Source organism: Diadema antillarum, unplaced genomic scaffold, assembly GCF_040938485.1.
Source record: "Diadema antillarum isolate AM-2024a unplaced genomic scaffold, OU_Dant_1.0 seq00000068_RagTag, whole genome shotgun sequence".
Taxonomy (NCBI): Eukaryota; Metazoa; Echinodermata; class Echinoidea; order Diadematoida; family Diadematidae; genus Diadema; species Diadema antillarum.
In genome coordinates this window covers 465971-487189 of record NW_027271167.1, presented here as the reverse complement: position 1 = coordinate 487189, position 21219 = coordinate 465971, and the positions used below count along the sequence as shown (strand labels likewise).

General features: G+C 39.4%; 1 protein-coding gene across 1 annotated transcript; it reads right to left on the bottom strand.

The window, feature by feature from the left end:
* Positions 1 to 5774: 5774 nt before the first annotated feature.
* LOC139725888 (UBX domain-containing protein 11-like) lies at positions 5775 to 18314 on the bottom strand. The gene is made up of 13 exons (XM_071636965.1): positions 18244 to 18314; positions 17640 to 17683; positions 16768 to 16914; positions 15660 to 15754; positions 14835 to 14889; positions 14078 to 14160; positions 13229 to 13367; positions 12363 to 12586; positions 11340 to 11417; positions 10433 to 10640; positions 9856 to 9959; positions 8115 to 8356; positions 5775 to 5907 (listed from the first exon to the last, which is right to left on the bottom strand). Exons 1-13 carry the CDS (start codon positions 18312 to 18314, stop codon positions 5775 to 5777), a joined length of 1623 nt encoding a protein of 540 aa, XP_071493066.1.
* Positions 18315 to 21219: the final 2905 nt, after the last annotated feature.

Sequence of the window (21219 nt, the reverse complement as noted above, 5' to 3'; positions counted from 1 at the left end):
CAGAGACATAGTGTGTCTTTTTATGCATATTTCTTCTCTTTACCTTATACGCAATATGGAGGATTGATATAGCAATTGCTTGCACAGATTGTGGGGATCAAACAGAACAAAGAAGAAGAAAAAAAATCGCCCACAAAAGATCGGTGAAGTACAGCGCAGGGAAGGTAGAACCGTGGTGTCCGTCCCCGTGTATCTGCGCAAAGTTCTCAAGCTGACCAAGGGCCATTGGTCGCTCCAAGAGGATCTAGAAGTCGAAACAGCCTTGCAGGATTATGGAATAGTAGCGTCATGGCAGCTGCCAGGGACAACGCAAGGTTCTAGACGGGTGATGAGGGACACTTGGTTGTAATCTGACATCGAAGAGACATTGTCCTGTGATCAGGTGGGTGATATTGCAGCTTCCAGCTTTCAGGAAGACCAACGCAGTCTTCTACAGTCATGACGAGCAGTTGATAAGACACCCTTCAATACAAACAGAGCTATACCCGAACTAGCTTGAAGATGGAATCTCGGCGACAAGATCAAAAGTGACAACACCAAAGTACAGTATCTAGGTGATGAGGAACTCTGAGGTATATTAAACGCTGGAGCTGCTGGAGGCAGCAGGAATTGGAGTCAGCTAGCTTCGATCTCAGAGAAACCAGCGCAATCATGGCTGATGAAAACTCCCGAGTACTCCAGGAGCTATAAATAGCACAAACTCCTAGTCAGGACTTATACAATCACTCGTTTACTTTGACCAAGTATACTATTGTCCATCTTAGAAATACCTGTTAAACGGTGATTTACTATCATAACTTTGATTTTGTATTTGGTTTTCATTTCGTTTTGTTGGCTCGGGAGGATTCTTCTAAAAAATAGCGTCCTTCCTTTCATATCAGTGTTGATGCAAAACATCAAGGTGCGCTATTCCTTGGCAAAATAAAGAGCACACACGAGCGGCTCTGAGGTTGATGAGGGCTCTTGTGAAGGCTCTTGGGTGTACAATTGGAGCCGAAAGCCGAAATACTCTCCTTCCATTTCCAACTCAACTGAAGGCTCTACCTAATAAAAGTTGATGGATTCTGGTGTAGGAGCCTAAGACAATGGAGCCAAAAGGTTAAGTTCCATCCCACGAAGATGGCTTCGGAACATCCGACACCCGGTGACTCATCTAACCACCATGCGGATGACAGTGACGACGTAGCATCCTCGGTGGTCATTGTCTATGCCTGCGCCATAGTTGTCACGTCTGTCACGTCTGTTTGTCTGAATGTTGTTCACTTCCGAACACTGCGTTCTTGGCAGGACATGTCGTATTCGGCTCGGATGATCTCACGTACAGCGGCAGTCATGGACATCTTGATAGCCATTCCATTTCTTCTCCTCGTTCCGGTGGTTTCCAGCGACGACTGGCATCTTCGGGAGCCGTATTGTTTTGCTTGTAGCGGATGGCTAGTTCTTGCCATGTTCTACTCCTTGAGTATGCGCGTGCAGCAAGATCTGGATCGCCTGCTGTCCGTAGCAATGCCGTTTTGGTACCAAAGGTTTGTGGATCCAGTGAGGATGTGGGCATGGACGGGTATCAATTTTTGTATTTCAGCATTGGTTTTTGCGCTGGTTGCCGTTCACGTAGCGGAGCCGACGGTAATGTACGAGACTGCAGCTCGAATCTGTTCCGTGGATTTACGGGGACTGCGCGGTATACACTTCGTTGGATTCGTTTTGGCTACGATATGCCCCGCGACAATAATCGATATGGCGTACTTTGGATTACTGGTCATAACATACAGGCACGCCATGAAAATAAACACGCAAGAGACAGCGGTGGTGCGTGCTTTGGGACCTCGTCAGGGAGGACTGTGGGCCAAGGTTGGGTACATGAAGAGGGCGCTGTTCATCGCAATTCTTTCTCTCTCTGTTTTTGTGTTGTGTCATGGACCATTATGGTTGTGTCAGTTTTTGGATGCTAGTGGGACTGCCACTTCGCCTCATTTGTACATGACGAGTTTTTGGTTGTATCTCAGTCACACAGTGTTTAATGCCAGTTATTTGTTGATATTGAAGAAAGATTACAGAAGTGCTTTTAAAAGAGAACTCAAAAATTTGATCACGAGAACATACCGTCGGTAATACTAGTTCAGACATATAATAACATGACCCTGAACTCTGTGCACATGATAGACGTACTACCCTGTAAATAATGGCTCATTATTGACAATAGTAATGTTGGCCTATTCTATGATTAGTCACTTGCACTTAATACAGGCAACTCCCGTTATAGCAAAGTCCTCATGCAGGACTGGCAGTTTTCATTCTTCATACACGTATCAAAATTTGGTTAAAGCTGAAAAACAGTATATACTATAAGATGCATAGATAATAACTTTGAAATCTGGATTTTTACTCTTTTGTAAAGCGAGTTTTGTTATAACTGGTTATCTTGGGAGTGCACTGTACTTTGCAGGGGCAGCAGAATGTATTTTGTTGTTGTTTTTTAATGTGCTCGTTGGTGTGGAAGGGAGGGGGTTGGGCATCACAATGCTTTTGATTTGACATATTTCTTTATCTTCAATACTGATCAATGACCACACACTGTGTGTTGACACCAGTATCTTGTCTCTGTTTACCCCTCCCCACCCCCACCCCCACCCCATCCTCTCTTTATCTGTCATTACTCTGTATAGCATCATAATCATCACAAGAGGACATTACCTGTTACAGACTACAGGAGACCAAAACATAATTGCATGAGATCATGTGTATCAATTGTATTTATTTTCACACAAGAATTTCAGCTATTTCATTGTTTACACCTAGAAGGCACTGGTGCAGAGTGCCTTGCCTTCAACTCAATTATGCACTATTAAAAACAAGTGTGGCACATAGCTTTCAGAATCGTTGTCTTTGCGTTGCCTTTTCTTTCCAATATCATAAGGTTACAGGGTCAGATTAGTTGACCAACATGAAAAAGAATAGAGAGTTTTTTCCATCTCCCAGTTTTGTAATGGGGAAAACAGGTCAGCGCAAATAAATCAAACATCATTTCACATACTTCTGCTACGAAATTATACATGTAGAAACTTCATTGACAACACACAGCCATTATGTGGTTTTATGCGGAAAGCAAATGAGACCTGGTAAAGCACACCACAGGTATACATCACAGTTTGGAAAAGTCTGTTGCATAATCTGATGAAATATAAACTTCAGTGTCAAAAGCAATGTTTGACTTGTCTGATATGGCCTACACAACATCCTAAAATGTTCTCTGGAATGCTTGGACTTTTTGGAGCAGCTGTTAATCAGGAGCCAGGAAAACATTTCTCTCAAATTTTATGACCAATTTAAGCTTGTAGTCAGGAGCAATGATGGGGTACATAAAGAGTGTCATTCAAGATCTGATGAAGATACTGCAGTGGACAGCAGAAAGGATTCATCACACCATTACTGGCATGTCTTGTACAGTGTAAACACATTCTGTTCTTTTTAAATTTGAAAATAGACTAGTGAGTGTGACCGTCCGGCTCGTAACCAACAAAAATTAGGCCTAAATGAATTCTTGCTTTTCTACATGGTTTCAAAGAGTTAGAGTTGGACCATCTTAACCCTTTCAGAAAGTGAGTGAAATGTTAGATAGAGAGTTAATTAGGAGGTGGACTTTCATGGGTAAGGTAAGAATGATTAGGGCTCATTAGGGTCAGTCAGGCCTGCAGTGCAGATGTATCAGTGAAAATAATTGTGAAAGCAGCACCTACGTATCAAAAAAACCCTAAAAAACAAGTAGCCCTGAAAAACTGCTGACATCCCGATTTCAGTTTTGTTTTAAGTTGCCAAATGTTGACAATAGGTAGTAGAAAACAAATTACCCTCGCAAGTAAACAAACTTTAACAACTTGAGTCAGTCAACCCAAATGACTATTTTGGCCCATTTCAGAGGGCCCTACTCTGACTGTGTGGGTTTTGAGCCGGGTAGTCACATTCATCAGTCGAGCACAAAGTCACATGTTTATACTTGATGTTGTCAAAGAACATGAATTCAGATCTGGATGTTCTTCCCTTCATCCCTGTGCACGTAACACGTCATGTAATTTTCACAGAAATCTGTACTCAGAAGACTGACTTACAGCTCACTTCTGATCTATGAATTCAAAAATGTTGTATGCAAATATCTCCACCGTTCAGAAAATGTTCTACATTGAAATAGCTACCATACTGTGCCAAATAGTTATGAATTGGCATGAAAGCTACATGTATGACTTACTAGTTTGCTTTGTATTATTAGATGACAAAAACACTTGAATCACAGTTGAATAGTCGTGAAAAAAAAGGAGGCGGTAATTTATACACAGACTAAATATCACATACTGACATTCACAAAAACACATTGCACTTTCCACATGAATTTGAAAAAGACATGATTTTTTTTTTCTTGACTGAAATACTATCAAGTCTGAGAATGATCAAGGTGTTTATTTGGAAGAGGAGGAAGGTTCATTCAAGTGTTTCCATTCAGATTCGATGGTTAGAGGTTCTTTCGGTGATGGCTTTCAAATGATTGTAAAATTCATATGTACACTGTACACATATCATTTCCACAGGAAATATTCAAAGATCTAATTGCATAGTGGAAAAGCTGCTGCATTACAACTAGAGACGCTCTACTGACCATCTACATGTGTCTCTAAAGACCACCTGCCCAAATAAAGTGACCATGTGGAAATCGCTCACATAGAAAATGTGTAGTTAAAATCCTTGTGTATAGCAACCACCTGCATAAAGCAACCAGTGACCACAGACTCAGTTTTGACTGAATGACTGACAACTGTGTATGACCGCCCAATGGTGCATGGCAATAGAACAACTGGCCATAGCTTTGTTGGCTGTTGCATTAAACAAAGGCCCCTGAAATTTGTCTACATAGATAAGGCAACAAGTGATTGTTTGAAGGGGCAGGCTATTTGGTTAACATGTAGATGTCCTTCACAATGGCCGTCATATTGAACCTATCTACAAAGACCACCTGTCTATAACAGCCAATTTTTTTTTTCCCCTCGAGTGGTTGTTGCAGACAGATCAGACTGTGTATCCCTCTGGTTTGCATGAATATGATACAGACACTGAAATGATGGTGTACACTGGTATTGTGTTAACACCTTTTCAATTCAGTTCAATTCAACTTCATCGTCAACATTACGCAAAGTTACTGTATCAGTTTAGGGCAAGAAGGACATTAAATTCAATTTGGAAGGGGCAGTAAGTAAGTAAGTTACTATGCCGTTATTGTGCCCTGTCACCGTTTAATTATTTTCATTTCATTTTTTTTTTCCAACTTGGATAGCATGCAATGAACAAAAGTATGTATAGCAAAAAGAAAACAAAAACCTTTAAGCCTACTAACAGGAAAAATTTCATGTAAAAAAAGAAGTTTTACAGAATTAGAATGATAGCTTTCCATACTTTTGACTATCGCCAGGCATACAAAGATAACTTCTACAACAACACTGTAACCTCACAGGAGGACTCGTGTTCTCAGAACAAGAGATAAGTGGCAAGCTAGACTGAGAATAGCTGTGAGGTTTCTGAAACCAGCCAGCATTCTTAACCTGTTAAATCTAACAATGTCAAAGGTTTTGAGAGGTCTAAAACAGTTTCTGCCCTTGCAATTGTTGGAAAAGTCATCTCTGATAATAAATTCTCATTTGATATGTTGGCACTCTTCGTACAATTACATCAGGTGCAATGATTTTCATCGTCCAGTCTCACTTTCAAAGCTCGCAGTGTCCGGTGCGGCACTATCTCTTTTTCAGCCTCAGGAGAATGGTAGCATTGGGCGTCAGTCCGTTCTCTTCCAAAGTGGAATCAAGATCCGTGTAGACTCGATTGGGAAATGTGGTCACCAGATCATAGTCCACAGACTGCGACTTCCTGTAGAACCATCACATTAAAAAAATAAAATAAACAAATGAAAACAAAATGCTAAACAGAAGTAACAGACAGCAAGTTATACTTGTATCATTGGTGTATTATGAATATATGTGACCCTGCACCACAAAACCAGCAAAAAGGTCTCCAGACATGGACTTTTAGTTAAGGGCAGATTTTAGAGCAGACTCTAAGCTTTAAAATGATGTATAACTCGACTCAAATTGACTCTCCTTACCTATCTAAGTATTGGAAAGAAGACACACACTCTGGAAAAGCATGTACAGAGAAAGAGGATCTGAAGCATAGCGTCTATTCAAGCACTGAATCTTACCAAGCTGTGCTCTGTGCAATGAATATGACAAAAGACAACAACAATGAAGGGATTATCAGATTAAGCTGACATTGATCCTGCTTTATTGACAAATTCTATCCATGACAAATATGATATTCAAAGCAGAAGCATCATCTTTTCAAAAGTTATTGGAGTTGAAAGTGAAGAGCGTGTAAAGGGTTATTAAGAAATGAAAAGGGGCCTCTAAGACATACCTAATCACACAATTTCACCAAAAAAATGTTCTAGAAAAACTGCTAAAAAACACAATTTTCCATTCATTTAAAGGGGATGGCTAGTAACTGATCAGTTAGAATCAGTGGGAATGCTGGGGGATGATTGTTCCATCCTTGTGGGATTAATTTGAGAGTACATTATATATCTACTGTTGTGTGAAAATTATTTGCTTCAGAATGGTCTCACATTCAAGTAATGTGCAGTTTAATGTTTCCAGGTTAGCATGCCTGTACAGTGACAGGGCATTAAACTGCACATTACTTGAATATGAGACAGTTCTGAGCAAATAATTCTCACATAACAATAGATATATAATGTACTCTTAAATGAATCCCACAAGACTTGGAACAATCATCCCCCAGCATTCCCACTGATTCCTACTGATCAGTTACTAGCCATCCCCTTTAATGGTCCCAAACTTTGGAATGATGTGGAAGAAGAACTGTTCTTTCAAAAAATAATCAAAAACTCAAGATTAACTAGGATGACCCGTTGCAAGTATTTGGAGTCCTCACGTAAAATCAGGGTGTGTGACTTTTTGTTGGTTTTGTGATACGCGGTCACATATAGACATCAGTATGAAGATGTTGAATGCAAACATACAGTTCATAGTGAAAAAGAATAAAGGGTGATTTTAGACAGTGTCACCTATCAGAGTACAGTTGTTATCATCAATAGCCTTGGTACCAGACAAGGACAATTTCCATCCGCATCTCTATCTACCTTCTATCTTTCAAATTAGGTTGGGGCCTTGCAAGTGTGCTTGGTTGTTATCACCATTGTTACAAACACTATCACTATGTTGTCCTTATTATCACTTATGTTATCTTCATCATTGTCCTTGACAATTGTATGCATGTGTGTGTATGTGTGTGTGTGTGGTAACTAGACATATTGTAGTAGAGGCAAAGCTTGAAATCTTTGTCAAGTTTCATGACTACATCTTTGTGTTTGTATTAATGAATAAAAAAAGTTAAAATGCCACTTTTTATCTCTGACTCAACGTTTTTCAACTAACATTAGCAGTCAGACCGCAGTGCATGGAAAAGTGCTCTATTTTACAATCTTTTATGCATAAACGCAAGACGACTTGCATGTATAATGAGCTGAAACGTGGCTCAAGGAAATCGAAATTTGCTTTCTAGATATCGCAGGATTTCTATGGCAAACGATGTTGTTGGGGAGAACAGAAATTCAGCAAGGCCGAAATTACATTGAAATTATAAAATCGAATTAGGAAATGTGAAAATTAGGACCAGCAACATGTGGCGATATGTCAAACGCCTTTCATTACAAAGTAAGTATCTTATGTCTACCTTCGATTAAATGTAGATCTATATAATGACATTCAAAACAGAAAAAGTTCAAACAGAAATAAAGAGTGAAATCTCATATATCCATTAATCCACAAACTAAGTGACACTAAGTTTATCACCTGATCAACTGCTCGCTGTTTAGTCAACTCTCCAGAAAATCTCGCCAAATCTTATGGTGCCCTTGCACACTCTTCGCGCATATTAACTGAATGAGACTCCTAAGTAAAATGTATGCTTCATTAACTAGGGTGCTGCGGCTGACTGTTAGATTCTATCAAAAATTAAAATAATCAAAGTTTCAGGATTTCTGTCATACAGCCCACCTTTCCTTGTCAAGATGCATCCGCAGATCTCGGATGGTGTCCCTGAACCGCAGCTTGAGGATGAACGTGTGGTCACCCTTCTCCGACTTGACGCGAAGAGTCGTCACTCTGTTCCTCGGAGAGCCCCTTGCGGACAGCGGCCTCTCCGTGGCGTGACCCTGCTTGCCCGACATGGCCCTCTCTCGGATGTCTTGAACGATGGGTGTGTCCACGACGGTAATCGCATTTGGTATTGTCTCCTCCTGTACAGACAAGATAGGCCAAATGGGACAAAAGTGTGATTACTTATGGTTTTCCTAAATCCTCTCTGTGCCAGGGACTTTGGATAGTGTACAAGTATAATGGCTCGATGTGTGGTTTTCTGTGCCAATACACACTCAAAGCACCCAAAGGGTTAAGTACAACATACTCATCTCCCAGTTGTGACCTCCTATTAAAGGGAACGGCTAGTAACTGATCAGTGGGAATCAGTGGGAATGCTGGGGGATGATTGTTCCAATCTTTGTGGGATTCATTCAAGAGTACATTATATATCTATTGTTCTGTGAAAATTATTTGCTTCAGAACGGTCTCACATTCAAGTAATGTGCAGTTTAAGGCCTCGTCACTGTACAGGCATGCTAACCTGGAAACATTAAACTGCACATTAATTGAATATGAGACCATTCTGAAGCAAATAATTTTCACACAACAATAGATACATAGTGTACTCTTAAATGAATCCCACAAGAATTGGAACAATCATCCCCTAGCATTCCCACTGATTCCCACTGATCAGTTACTAGCCATCCCCTTTAAGGTGTAAAATGAAAGCTTAATGTGATCTTTAAAGTCAGAGTAATGAGTGTAATATTTCCCCTGAAAGCTTGACCTTTGCCCCCAAAGCAGGCAAATAGATTTCTACAGTATTCAAAGAAAACATGAGAATACACAAATACTTTCCATTTGCACAGAAAGATTTCACAGTAGTCTTACCAAGAACTCTGAAGTATGTTATCATTTTGGTATCAAATCTATCTCCAGACGACATTTGCTATTTAAAACAACATTATGTACATAGTCCTATCTACATTACCTCATTAAATGTTGCAGGTTGTATGTGTGGATCCCTTTAGAAAATTGCTGCTGTATCTTTTTTTTTTCTACAAGATTTCACACACCATGCTAAGAAGAATGAAACCAGAATATGCATAAAAGTATAAATGACACATATTATAACCAAATTTCACCACCTGAAACTTTCAAACTGTTTTGCAATATTTTGTACACTGTGAGCATCACAAACATTTCATAAATTATTCAAATTCATAAAATTATTCCCTCGAGATATTTTCATTGCAACTGATTGACAAATTGCCCTACAGTTGCAATGAAAACATCTCGACGGTAGAATTTCATGAATTTGAATAATTACGCAGTATCCGCTGCATGATATAAGGATTAGAACCAACACTTGCTGTCGGGCGAAAGCTCGGTGACTAGTGGAGATGACGCCTGTCCGGTGATCAGGAGGTCATAGGTTTGAATCCTGCTCAAGTATGTAAGCCCATGATTTTTTAATCATGGCTACTACTACAACACTGATCAATTCAGCGCTTACTTTCAGGGTAACTCTATGTAGGAAAATTTGTCAATCAGTTGCAATATCATAAATTGTGCAGTACAAACGAATCATAAGCATACAAATTTCAGGAGTTTTCCTCAAAGACAAAACACCAGGTCCATTTCATTTCTGCCTCACCCTTAGCAAGTCAGCCACTGAAGATCGGACATCCAACACTTTCCCGTCACTGGTGACCGTCGGGCGAAGCTTATTAAGGAACTGGTCTACGGACATTGGTTCAACTGCAAGAGGATGTGCAAAGAAGATTGCAATTAGAAGATAGGATACTCATATCAGTTTCTCTATCTTTGCGATGATCTGCATACAAATCCAGTAGGATTAGCAGCTATTACACTAATAAAAACACATATTTCACACAAGGGGGAAAGCCATACTAAATTTGCATAAAATGCAACAGAATAATGATGTAATTTTCAGAAACTCCTACATTTACAAAAAAGAAAAAAGAAAAAAAGATGGAGACAAACTTTGATTTAGAAATTTCAGTAAGGAGTGTCATATCACTTGATCATTTCTTGTCTTGTTTCAACTCATTCATTTGTGGAAATAGTCAAAATTATGGCTTTAAAAGTTTGAAATTAGCACTCCATAATTGGCTTAAGAAGAGCCTTTCTTTTTCTCCTTTCTTTTTTGTAAAGTTTAATCTTGACCCTTTTAAAGACTTGGGGGCCTGGAGATTTAAGTCATATCTTACTTGGGGGTTTACTGGTCTCTCTCAGTTGGAGTGGTGTATGACCCTCGCTCACTGGCGGCCCACTGCTCTCCATACTGGTAGCCTTGTCAAGGTTGGAGGGTACCAGTCTGGAGGGCAAGTCTGTGTCCCCACCTAGAGTGAGTCCCGTTCCCGGAAAGTTCTCCTCCACTCGCTGGTCCCGGAAGACTGTGTCCCGCTGGTCATTGACCTAATCACAACAACAACAAAAGAAGGGGGAAAAAAGAAAAGACACAAAACTTTCAGGAAGGCAGTGTGGGGATTCTTACGCAGAAAGTCAACTGGGCTTATTGAAAATCAACCCTTCTACAGCCAAAAGGAAAGACATTCATGAGTTGCAGCAGCAGAATTCTGAAATGATGGTTGTGACTGGTTTAGATAATGATATCTCAATCTGTAGCAAAACTTGAGAACATTGTCTTTGTGGCTATAGTGTTTAAGATATGAAGATACGTTTCTGGAAAATGGTTCTTCAGTTTCAGTCACAGGAAGACTGAAGACCAAAATATGCACAAATTGAGATAGTATCAAACTGAATATTCACCATTCAACAGTTCTACAAACCATGGAAAACTTGAGAAATGGTGCAGAAATATGACATTTTTTTAAAAAGTAAACGAGTAACAGTGCCACGTGTACTTATCAAGAATACTATACTTGGTACACTACATGTCTAGCAAATAAACACTATGTCATACAGTGCTCTGCTATCAAACACCAAACTCAATTTGCTAGGTACATTGTCTGGGTAATTCCCCAGGGCTGGGAAAGCATCAAAAAATGCCCAGTGTACTAATCATGAACACTGCATTTGATACACCAGTATCAGCTGGAAATTCAGTATAACCGACATGCCCATCTTACAGCACTACACTAACACCAAACTCACATTGATGGGTACACCGTCTGGATATCGGGACTGCAGCTCCGACGGGAAGTAGCCTTCCATCAAGTCTTGCATACATCGCTACAAATGAGAAGGATTGAAGAGAGAGTAGCTACACAGTGTACTTTGAAGTGAAACAGATGACTACCCACATAACACTACCAAGGATTAAATGTACGCGACAACATTTCCATGTATCATTAATGATCACCTTGAAATGTTTGACAATGTATTATTACAGAAACTTGAACACCCATTCTATGTTATTTTTCCAGTACAGGGAAATCCAATCATTATAAGATTACCAGGACTGCTGATTTTCACCTCGCTAGAAATGAACTAATATAGAATCCAGCTAAAGGCAGTAATGAAAAATGGAAACTGCTAAAAAACAGTATTGCCTCTTTGTGAGCAAGAGCATTCTCACTAGGTTTCTCTGTAGTCAACATTCACGACAGAAATTCACTGTTCAACTCGAGACTATAGAGAACCAAAGTGACGATGGCCTTTCGGTGTTTTGTTATAGTTTAGAGCTGGGGCCCGTTTCATAAAACTTGTCATCAGTGACAAGTTGTGATAGATGTGACAATTAAGCTACTGAAATCCTTGCATCTGATTGGCTGAGAGAAAATTTGTCATAGAAATGTGGCAGCTGCCACTGATAACAAGTTTTATGAAACGGCTCAGGCCCCAGTATACACAAAATACCTTTGCACAACACTTCAGGCATTAGGTTAGAACCGGGTACGAGCATGGTTAGCAATTATCACATTCACAAATATTCGGGAATATGTGAGGTTGTCAAGAACAAGTTTCCGTGGCGATAAATAGCTACTTATGACATCACACTTCAGTGCTCTATTCCACATTCTTTTTGATCATCTAATGACAGATATATCATATGAAAATGTCCTTCAATGGTGCACATTTACAGCTATTGTGTGCCTGTCTGGTGTATGATGTGCCCAAACATACCTATTACAAGCATGATTCCAACAAATTGAGCCAATTCAATAAAGCAGTTACCTGGGTCTCTGGCTCTTCATAGGACCTGAACGGCCCACTGAATATGAAGATGCCATTGGCGAAGAGAGTCAGGGGTATGGAGTCCACCGTCTTAAACCGTGCCCCGCCCACTGTGTGCTGGATTTTCTTCTCCCCCTCCCCGGCGAGCACATTCAGCTCCCGGATGTTCTTCAAGACGAGGTCAAAGTCTGGGGCGGCCCCTTGACCCGATACAACAGAGGCACCTGAGGCATGGTGGGAAATTACAGCATGTGTGTGAAAGTAAGCGAACTGTCTATCCACTCAAGGGGGCAATTTGTGCGATTCCTGCAAAGAATGACTTTTGCACACAGAACAGTGACAGAAACTTAGAATTTACATGCAAATCCAGTAGGAAATACCTCTTGGTAGTCAATCAGCACATAAAATGCAAGCTACAGTGTGTATATGTGAGAGGAACAGAAGCACGAGAAACACTTTTATTGTACTGCGGCATTTGGCGATTTATCGATCAGTTTGGGCGGGTTTTTGTGTTTGAGCAGAATATGCGTAGTTGGCATGCCGTCGACCGAGTCGGACGTGCAAACGTGGCATATTAAGAGCTACACTTGCTTTACAGTGGGAAATCATTCCTACGTTAAACATGTTTTGCGTTTGTTACAATGTATGGTTTTTCATGTATGCAATACAAGTCAATTTGAATGCAAAAAGTGCATGACAAAAATTGAGTACACATGTACCTCAATAAGTCGCAAAATGAATGAATTCGTAGAGAAGCAAAGAAACAGAAAGAGAGAAAATTAGAAGAAAGAGAGATGAAAAGAGAAGGAATGACAGAGAAACAGACAAAAAGAGACAGTAATATATGATTCTGCACAATATTTCACCTGGTCTCCACACAGACTCTGTGCCAGTAGTTCTTTTCTCTGTTAAGTCTTCATACAGCCCCTCGACCTTTGAACTTTGTGGGTCGTCCTCTGCATGCGTTCCTCCAACCCAGACCATGCCATAGTCTGAAAGAAAGTCCTTCAAGTTCAAGAAGACATGACAAGGTGTGTTTACGTTAATGTTGTCATCCTAAACACTTGCAAACACCTACCTTTTAACTGCTATAACAATAACTGATAAAAAAACATTGATAACTATAATGATAATGATAAAACTACTTGCTACTATCATTATTATTACTATTATCATTACTATTACTACTACTACTACTACTACTACTACTACTACTACTACTACTACTACTACTACTCCTACTCCTACTACTACTACTACTTCTACTATCAACTACTACTATTACTGCTTCTACTAAATGGCAATTTGTACATGAATTATAATTGATTATCTCAACAACAACAAAAACCCTCCACAATATTAATGGTTACAACACTATTGATGGTGCCGTAGTGTTATTCATCCAGGGCAGTATCTTCAGTGTCCATACTTCTCCCAATGTGTCTTGCCATTGGTATGACAGCACCAGCACACCTGGGTCAGGGCGGCAGGGCGTGACTAACACATCTCCTCCTTCCAAGGATGCATACACCAGGCCTGATATGAACTGAAGCCAGGACCTTATGTTCAAAGGTGCCGAGAGATCTGTCTAACACACCATGCTATGAATGCAAATCTGTCAGAGCATCTGGAAGCCTACGCATTGTAATACTCCAGGACTTTGTTTAGGGCGTGCCCTAGCAACACACTCCTCCCTCCCCACTGGCCTACTGTACCTCCATGTCTTGTATTTGCTCCTGGAGTGACTGGCACTTCCTCTCAAGCTCCCTCACCCTCTGAGACTCCACATCCGAATCCCCTACGGGGCGGAGAGAGAATGGAGAAACACCATGACCAAGCCTCAGTCAGCTGATCTTCTTGCTACCATTCAATTTCTCAGTGATTGCCAAGTGAACAACAACTAAAAAACCACATCATAGCAGCATGTTTCTCTGACTGTCCACTAGTGTTATGTTGTGTGATTCCGTTGTAGGGATGAACTTCATTTTATAATATCAGATTTTTTTTTTTTGTTTAAACGTACCTCACACTACCACTATGCTCCCTTGTGAAACAGGCCTGAATAGGTACAGTGTATGAATGGGACGATCTTGCTCCCCCACTTATAAGCAAAGAGATAGAATATGTATGAAAGGTAGCAGAATTTCTTTGAGGACCTTTTTCTTCTATATAATGATACACTTACATTTTTTCACATTGAAAAGCTGCACACCTTGATTAAGTTATTACACAGGGAATGCACATTCATGAAATACTTTGTCTGAAAGACAACTAAGGTTTTTCTTCTCCTGAACAGGAGCTAGAAGGGGATACACTTGTATTAAATTCATTTGCCACAGACAATGACAACCTGGATGGAAAAAAGGCCTGGCATCTTGCTTTTACAAGAACAATACACTGAAGTTTACCTTACTATCAGACCTATCACTCAAACAGATAGTATGAATTCATTTGAAGAATGGCGCATCTCACCTTGGTACTTCTGCATCAATTTTAACTTCTCTTCTAGTACATTATTTCTCTTGTCCTGGGGTGATATGAAAGACAAAAGACAACAAACAAACAAACAAACATATTCAAAGGAGTTCAGTGGAAACATAATGTGACATCATAAAAATTCAGCTACACTTTGTACTGTACACCATATCTACATGTACATTTTATTCTTACAAATTTCATGAGTGAGCTGATATCCTGATAACAATATGTAATCATTTCAGATGGAGATGGGGAAAATCCATAAAATCACTTCTTCAAAAGTGATAGCACTTATTTCCCATGTTGTCGCTGTGGTCAATGTTATGACATATAGTCACAAAATAGAAGGTGTACATGTCGTATGCTGTAGTATTCAAAATCCTACGAATGTGACTTGATATGATTCCTTTCTACATCTAATGTCATAAGTTTCTCAAATTTAAGAAAAAAATGAAAGTATTTAACACACTAAGAAAGTTTTAAAAGCATCATGAAAAAGCTACAGAACATGTCTACGCTCACAGCACAAACCTCTTATCTTTGTGAGCTGAGAACTGGTTTGTTGCTATCAGTTTGAAGATTAGTGTCAATTCTTGTCAAAAGTTGGGAAATCATTTCCACATATCATAGAGGCTGATAATAAATTCTGACACATTGAATGTTGAAGAGAGAGAGAACAACAAGAATTTTCACAATGCACAAGGCAGTATGTCAGATAATACAAAAACAAGGACACAAAAGAGCATACATTTGACAATTGCCATGCTGCGATATCAAATCAAAAATGTGGATGATTTGAAGCGCCCAGTGACCTCTCACCTTTTCAATGATTTCCTTGGCGTAATATTTGACCTGCAGCTCCAGCTTGGCAATCCGGCTCATCATGCTAGACATCAGGTCTAGATCGGAAGGTGCTGCAGGAAAGTGGCATGTATGTGGGGGGGGGGGGGGGGAGGGGGAGTAATGGGAGAGCAGAGAAGGGGACAGATGTCAGTCACCTGCAGAAACTTATCAATCCCTGGCAGGACAAAGCGTAAGAAACCACTTCTTGCAGAAGTAGTGTAGAGAGAGAGAGTTGGAGTAAAGAGCTGAAGCTAATACTCGGCGGGGGGGATCCAGCGGGGGGCGCATCGGGTGCATGCCCCCTCTTTATTTTTTGCTAACGCAAAAGAAATAAAAAGAAAAAATGGGAGGGGCACGTGCACCCCCTTTAATTTTGTAAAGGCACTTCCCCTTTACGGAATACCTGGATACGCCCCTGCTTGGTGATACATATTCATAAGAGAAAACAATGGCATCATTTCCAATGCCTTTTTGCAGGCCCTTCCACCCTCTTTCTCTCTCTTTCATGTCTATTTTAGTCTATTTTCAGTGTCACTATCTCCTATTCAATAATGGTGCGAGCGTCCTCATAAATGTCATATGCACAGAGTGATATCTACACCTATGATTTCCCCCTGTATGCACATGTCACTACATGTAGGTAAAGCCCCCTCATTTCCGTTCATGTCTATGTACAACGTATCTGTGTATCTCTATACACATTCTAAGTCTTCCTAAAATCTTCGCCTGGTTTGATACAGGTTCTAGTTCAGTAGATTACAACTTTCACAAAAATGTAGTTCACTTCTCAAAACATTCTACTATACCGTACGCCCCTACTGTAAAAGTGGATATTTTCCTGTGAGTAATTTTTTGCTCTTGGCCGGGTAAGATGAATTGTGCATGTTTTTAATTTCGCTGAATCAACATATTACATAGTGGTACATACATGTATGGCAGGCAAAAATTATTCCTGTGTTTTCATTTTCAAGCTAGATTCTGGTCGCGTGAAATGCACAAAAATTTCAACTTTTACAGGACCCCAAAACATACACATGGCGTCTGAGGGCAAGATCATAAAGTTTCCCCTCAGGAGGCCTCCTACCAGTCTTCTTGTCCTTGGAGCTGATCTTGGGCAAGTGATTGACCTTTTGACCTGGGACTGACCCCAGGTCAGTCCTGATGCTGGTTGTGGATAGTCTGGATGAAGTCCTGTGCAGAATGTCATCCATGTCATCAAGTTCAGGGGTGGCTGATTCGGTGGAAAGAATCAGAACTATGATCAATTTTTCTCTTAAATACCTATAAAAGTACATGTATTTGACTAAACATTGAAAAATTCTATTAAAAATTAAAAAAAATTGAAGCAAAATTAGTTTGGTTTAATTTTTTTTTGTAGGTTTCGATCAAAGACATCCTGTCCAACTGGGCCCTGTTTCATAATAACAAAGTTGATATGATAGCAATTACTCTTCCTGGCATGGCAATTGACACAGTAATGACCGGAATCCAGCTTCCTGATTGGCTGTTGCTCTGGGAAGTCCCCACTCTAGCGAAGAGTTGCACTCCTAACATCTTCTATGAAATGGGGCCCAGTTAGTGTCCATGGTCATGTGCTGGCAAATTGTATGATCACTAAATGTGACCCTGCATCACAAAACAAACAAAAAGTCCCCAGACATGAATTTCTAGTTAAGACCATATTCTGAAAGAGCAGACTTTAAGTTTTAAAATGATGTATAACTCAAATCAAATGGACTCTCCTAACCTATCTAAATATTGGAAAGAAAGCACAAACTCTGGAAAAGTGTGAAATGAGAAAAAAGGCTCTGAAGTACAGGGCCTATACCAAGCCGTGCTAGCTGAGTGATGAAAGGTACAAAACAAAAACAAAGGGACAAAGAATGCTGAGATATTATAATGAAGTCTTTATAGCATGCACTTGATGTGAAAGATAACATTTCACGTGTCACTCACCAAGAAAGTCTGCTGGTTGATTTCTGAAAGGCACACTCCTTTGCCTGTAAGCAGCAGGGATACCAGAGGATAATAAAAACAACAAAAATCATTCCTTTTGACAAGCCAAATGAAATTACACTTGTAAATCAAGTTTGACTCCCATAGCTTACACCATAATGTTACCATCAATCTGTAAGTTTTTTTTTTTTTTTTTTTTTTTTTTAACTCAGTATACTGGATACCACTGCTGCATTACCATAATTCCCTTGTATTATTAGAATGATGTTGTCACCATTTGATCTACAATGTATACATCAAATGCTTTGAGAAAGCTGGCTCTCTGAGATGTATGATACAGTCAAACCTGTCTATAGTGGCCACCTGCCATATGCGACCACTACACACAATTCCCCCAGGAGAAAAGCCATGTTAACGATTCTATTTGTAGCGGCTACCTGTCTACAGCAGCCACTTTTTTCGTCAACCTTGGGTGTCCGCTATAGACAGGCTTGACTGTACCATATCCATGTAGTGGTGTGTTTGGAGTTTTACAACAGGATATTCTAGGTTACATGCAACATAACAAAACACCAAGTATGTAACAATAAAATATGTTGCCTACCCAGGTGGCTGTTTGACCCCTGGAAGGGGCATCTTTTTGTTCTTCCGAAGACTTGATGATGGGTCACTCATTGTGAGACGATACCTGTGCACAAATTCTGAATGATAGAAGAAAGATAGTAAATGCTCTTTAATTATTTTTCCCCTATGAGAACATTCTTCTGCCTCATGATAAAGATGAATTGGGTTGTACAGGATTGCTAAAAAAAAAAATGTGTACGGAAGACGAACTTCAGCAATCATCTTTGATGGCAATAACGCTATTGCTAGATCAACAGCAATTAAACTGTATCAAAATGTGTGAACTTATAATTCATATATATATAGATTCTAAAAATACTTAGCAGGAAAAGGGAACTTAGAATAGATTTAGAGAACCTATTAACTGGACTGACATCCTTGCTTTAAATAAACTCTAGGCACATAGAAATACTACTAACTATACAAAGCGGAGAGTTGATGTAAAAGAAAGTGGCCGGAGCATGGAGACGCCAGAGCACGGCGTGGCGTCTGGTCGGGCTAAGGGCAAGGCAAGCACATACATACAAATGAAATGTAGGACTTTATATTATGATTTTATGGAACAAAATCAGTGCCTATTCTAAAAAAGGCTAATAAGGATAAGGTTTGCTCAAGCATCGCAAGTCACAATGCATCACTTGCAATACTTTCACTGAAGATAACTAAAGATTCAGTAATGAGTGATCTTTATTGATATCTAACATTCCATGACAATAACTTCAGATCTGAGGTACAAACATTTCTAGTGCTCATCATAGATTCTATAGCATGGGCATAGGTCCTAGGAGCGGAGTAGGAAGTAAACTTAGATTTAACTTAGAATAGAAAATTAATCAGTTGACAGTTCAGTCTTTTTTTATTTTCAACCAAATCTATTGTACAGTAACGTGATTCAAGACGTCAAATAATTCATCATTAGCTTATAGAACTTCTTCTGTTGGAAGATTAAAGTTTCACTTCCAACCATTTACGCTGTTATCAAGAATAATCAATTCCATTTCCAGTTTTAAAAATGATGGCAAACGATTGCACTCCATCGTTTTTAAGGGGTGGGACTACGGCAATCAACAGTACATGTCAACAAGGGTACTCACGAAAATCGCCTTCTGATCTACCTCAAATCAATACGTTGCCAAAAGAGTCAACAAAAATGGTTAAATTCAATGGCCACGTCACATGTGGGTGATTCCGATAACTAGTATTCCCATAAAGTTGAGTAGATTGATCCTAATACTCGAACTTCAAGAGTGAGAAAAATCGTTTCGTTCTGCGCAAGAAGGCGTCCGCATCCAAGCAACAACAAATGAATTTAATAGTCTGACAAATCCGTACCCAGTTAAGTTGCACATAACCCATCCACACAGCGTCGAAGCGCATTAGCAGCACGTCCCATCGATCCAGAAACCGACAGGGTGTGTCGTGAACTGTGCATAACGTACCCCCCACCCCCACCCCCACCCCCACCGCCCGCTTACACCCGTGGTGGCAAAAAGGCAGATGGATAATGGTGGTAGCTGTATATGAGCCTGAAGATACTATGATTGTGATGTTTTCCGACTTGGTCGCTGTGATCTATCTTACTTTTCATTCAGTGGATTCAATCTAGAATTAAGTTATATTTTAAAGAGTCAATGTGACTATATCTCAAATACCGAGAGACCCGGAAGACCTCTAGAATATCAACCCAAAGACCTAATTCTCTCTACTCAAATCAAGACCAACAACAACAACAACAACAACAACAACAACAAAAGTTCAACGAGCCCTGCCTAAAACAGAACACAAAAATAAATTTTAAAGATGATTCCTTCCCATGCCCTGGGGAAAAAAATAATTAAAATTTTAATTCTTACGTAGATAGCTCAACAAGTATTTTGCAGTTCAATCCTATATCTATAGTCGAGCATGTGCACTTAAGTTCATTAACTGTTTCTTTTTAAAAAAAGAAACAAAAACAAAAACTCAAACTGATAATCGTTAATTGGAATTCATGCTCCAGCCATATCTGCCTTTGAAGACCTTGGAGCTCCTCTCTCCATGAAAAAAAAGAAAAAAAAAATCTTATAGTATGTCAAATGATGTAATTGTTCAAGCTTTGTTTTAAAATCTAAATTGTGTTATCATCAAGACATCTAATTTGCACGTACGAGCTTAGCACTATATTAATTTTTAGTCTTCTATTGAGAAAGGAAATGTAATTATGTAGGGCCTCACATACTTAGTACATTATTTGAAGAGTTTTAATACTGCAAAATGAGCTATAAGCGCCATTTTAAAACATTTCAAAGTAAATCCATCACCAGATAAAGCAAAAATAAACCTTTCCAGTAATACCTCACTTGTGACATAATAAGGAATAATTCTAGAAGTTATGATACTGTATTTCCTTATTATTTTCGTTGCCTATAGCAGCTTTAATCACAAATTTTAGGGCCTATATCAACTTAACAAGAATGGAGTTTGTTCATTTTGTTATAAAAATGTATTGCAGTAAAATGGAGAGAATGTTTTGTTTGGATATGATTTTATTCAGTTGTTGCTTTTCTGTACTGTGTTTCACTTGGGATGAGGTCACTGGTAAACGAAGGGGAATACATGTGTGACCTTCTTGCACGCGAACAGTATCAAGCTCCAATTACGGCACAGTGATAGATGACCCAAGTCAATTTTTCTTTTCTCTTTGTTTTTCCTTTCCTTTTTCTTTCTTCCTTACTTAATTAACGGTACTTTCTTTCTTTGAATTCTTTCTTTCTATTTTTTCCTTTTATTTTCTTTCTTTAGATTCTTTCTTCCTTCCTTTGTTTGTTTGTTTCTTTCTTTCTTTCTTCTTTTCCTTCGTTCTCTCTTTCCTTCCTTCCTTCTTTTTTCTTTTCTTTTTTTTTTTTTCTTTCTTTCTGCATGCCGTTTACATTATTATAAAAAAGAAAGACTCGATAACTTCCTACATACACTTGAT

Coding starts and splice junctions, on each gene's coding strand:
- LOC139725888 (XM_071636965.1), bottom strand. CDS start 18,314: ATGAGTGACCCATCATCAAGTCTTCGGAAGAACAAAAAGATGCCCCTT. Junction 13,368..14,077: donor AGCAAATACAAGACATGGAG/GTACAGTAGGCC, acceptor TTGAACTTGAAG/GACTTTCTTTCAGACTATGG. Junction 8,357..9,855: donor CAGTGGCTGACTTGCTAAGG/GTGAGGCAGAAA, acceptor TTGTCTGTACAG/GAGGAGACAATACCAAATGC.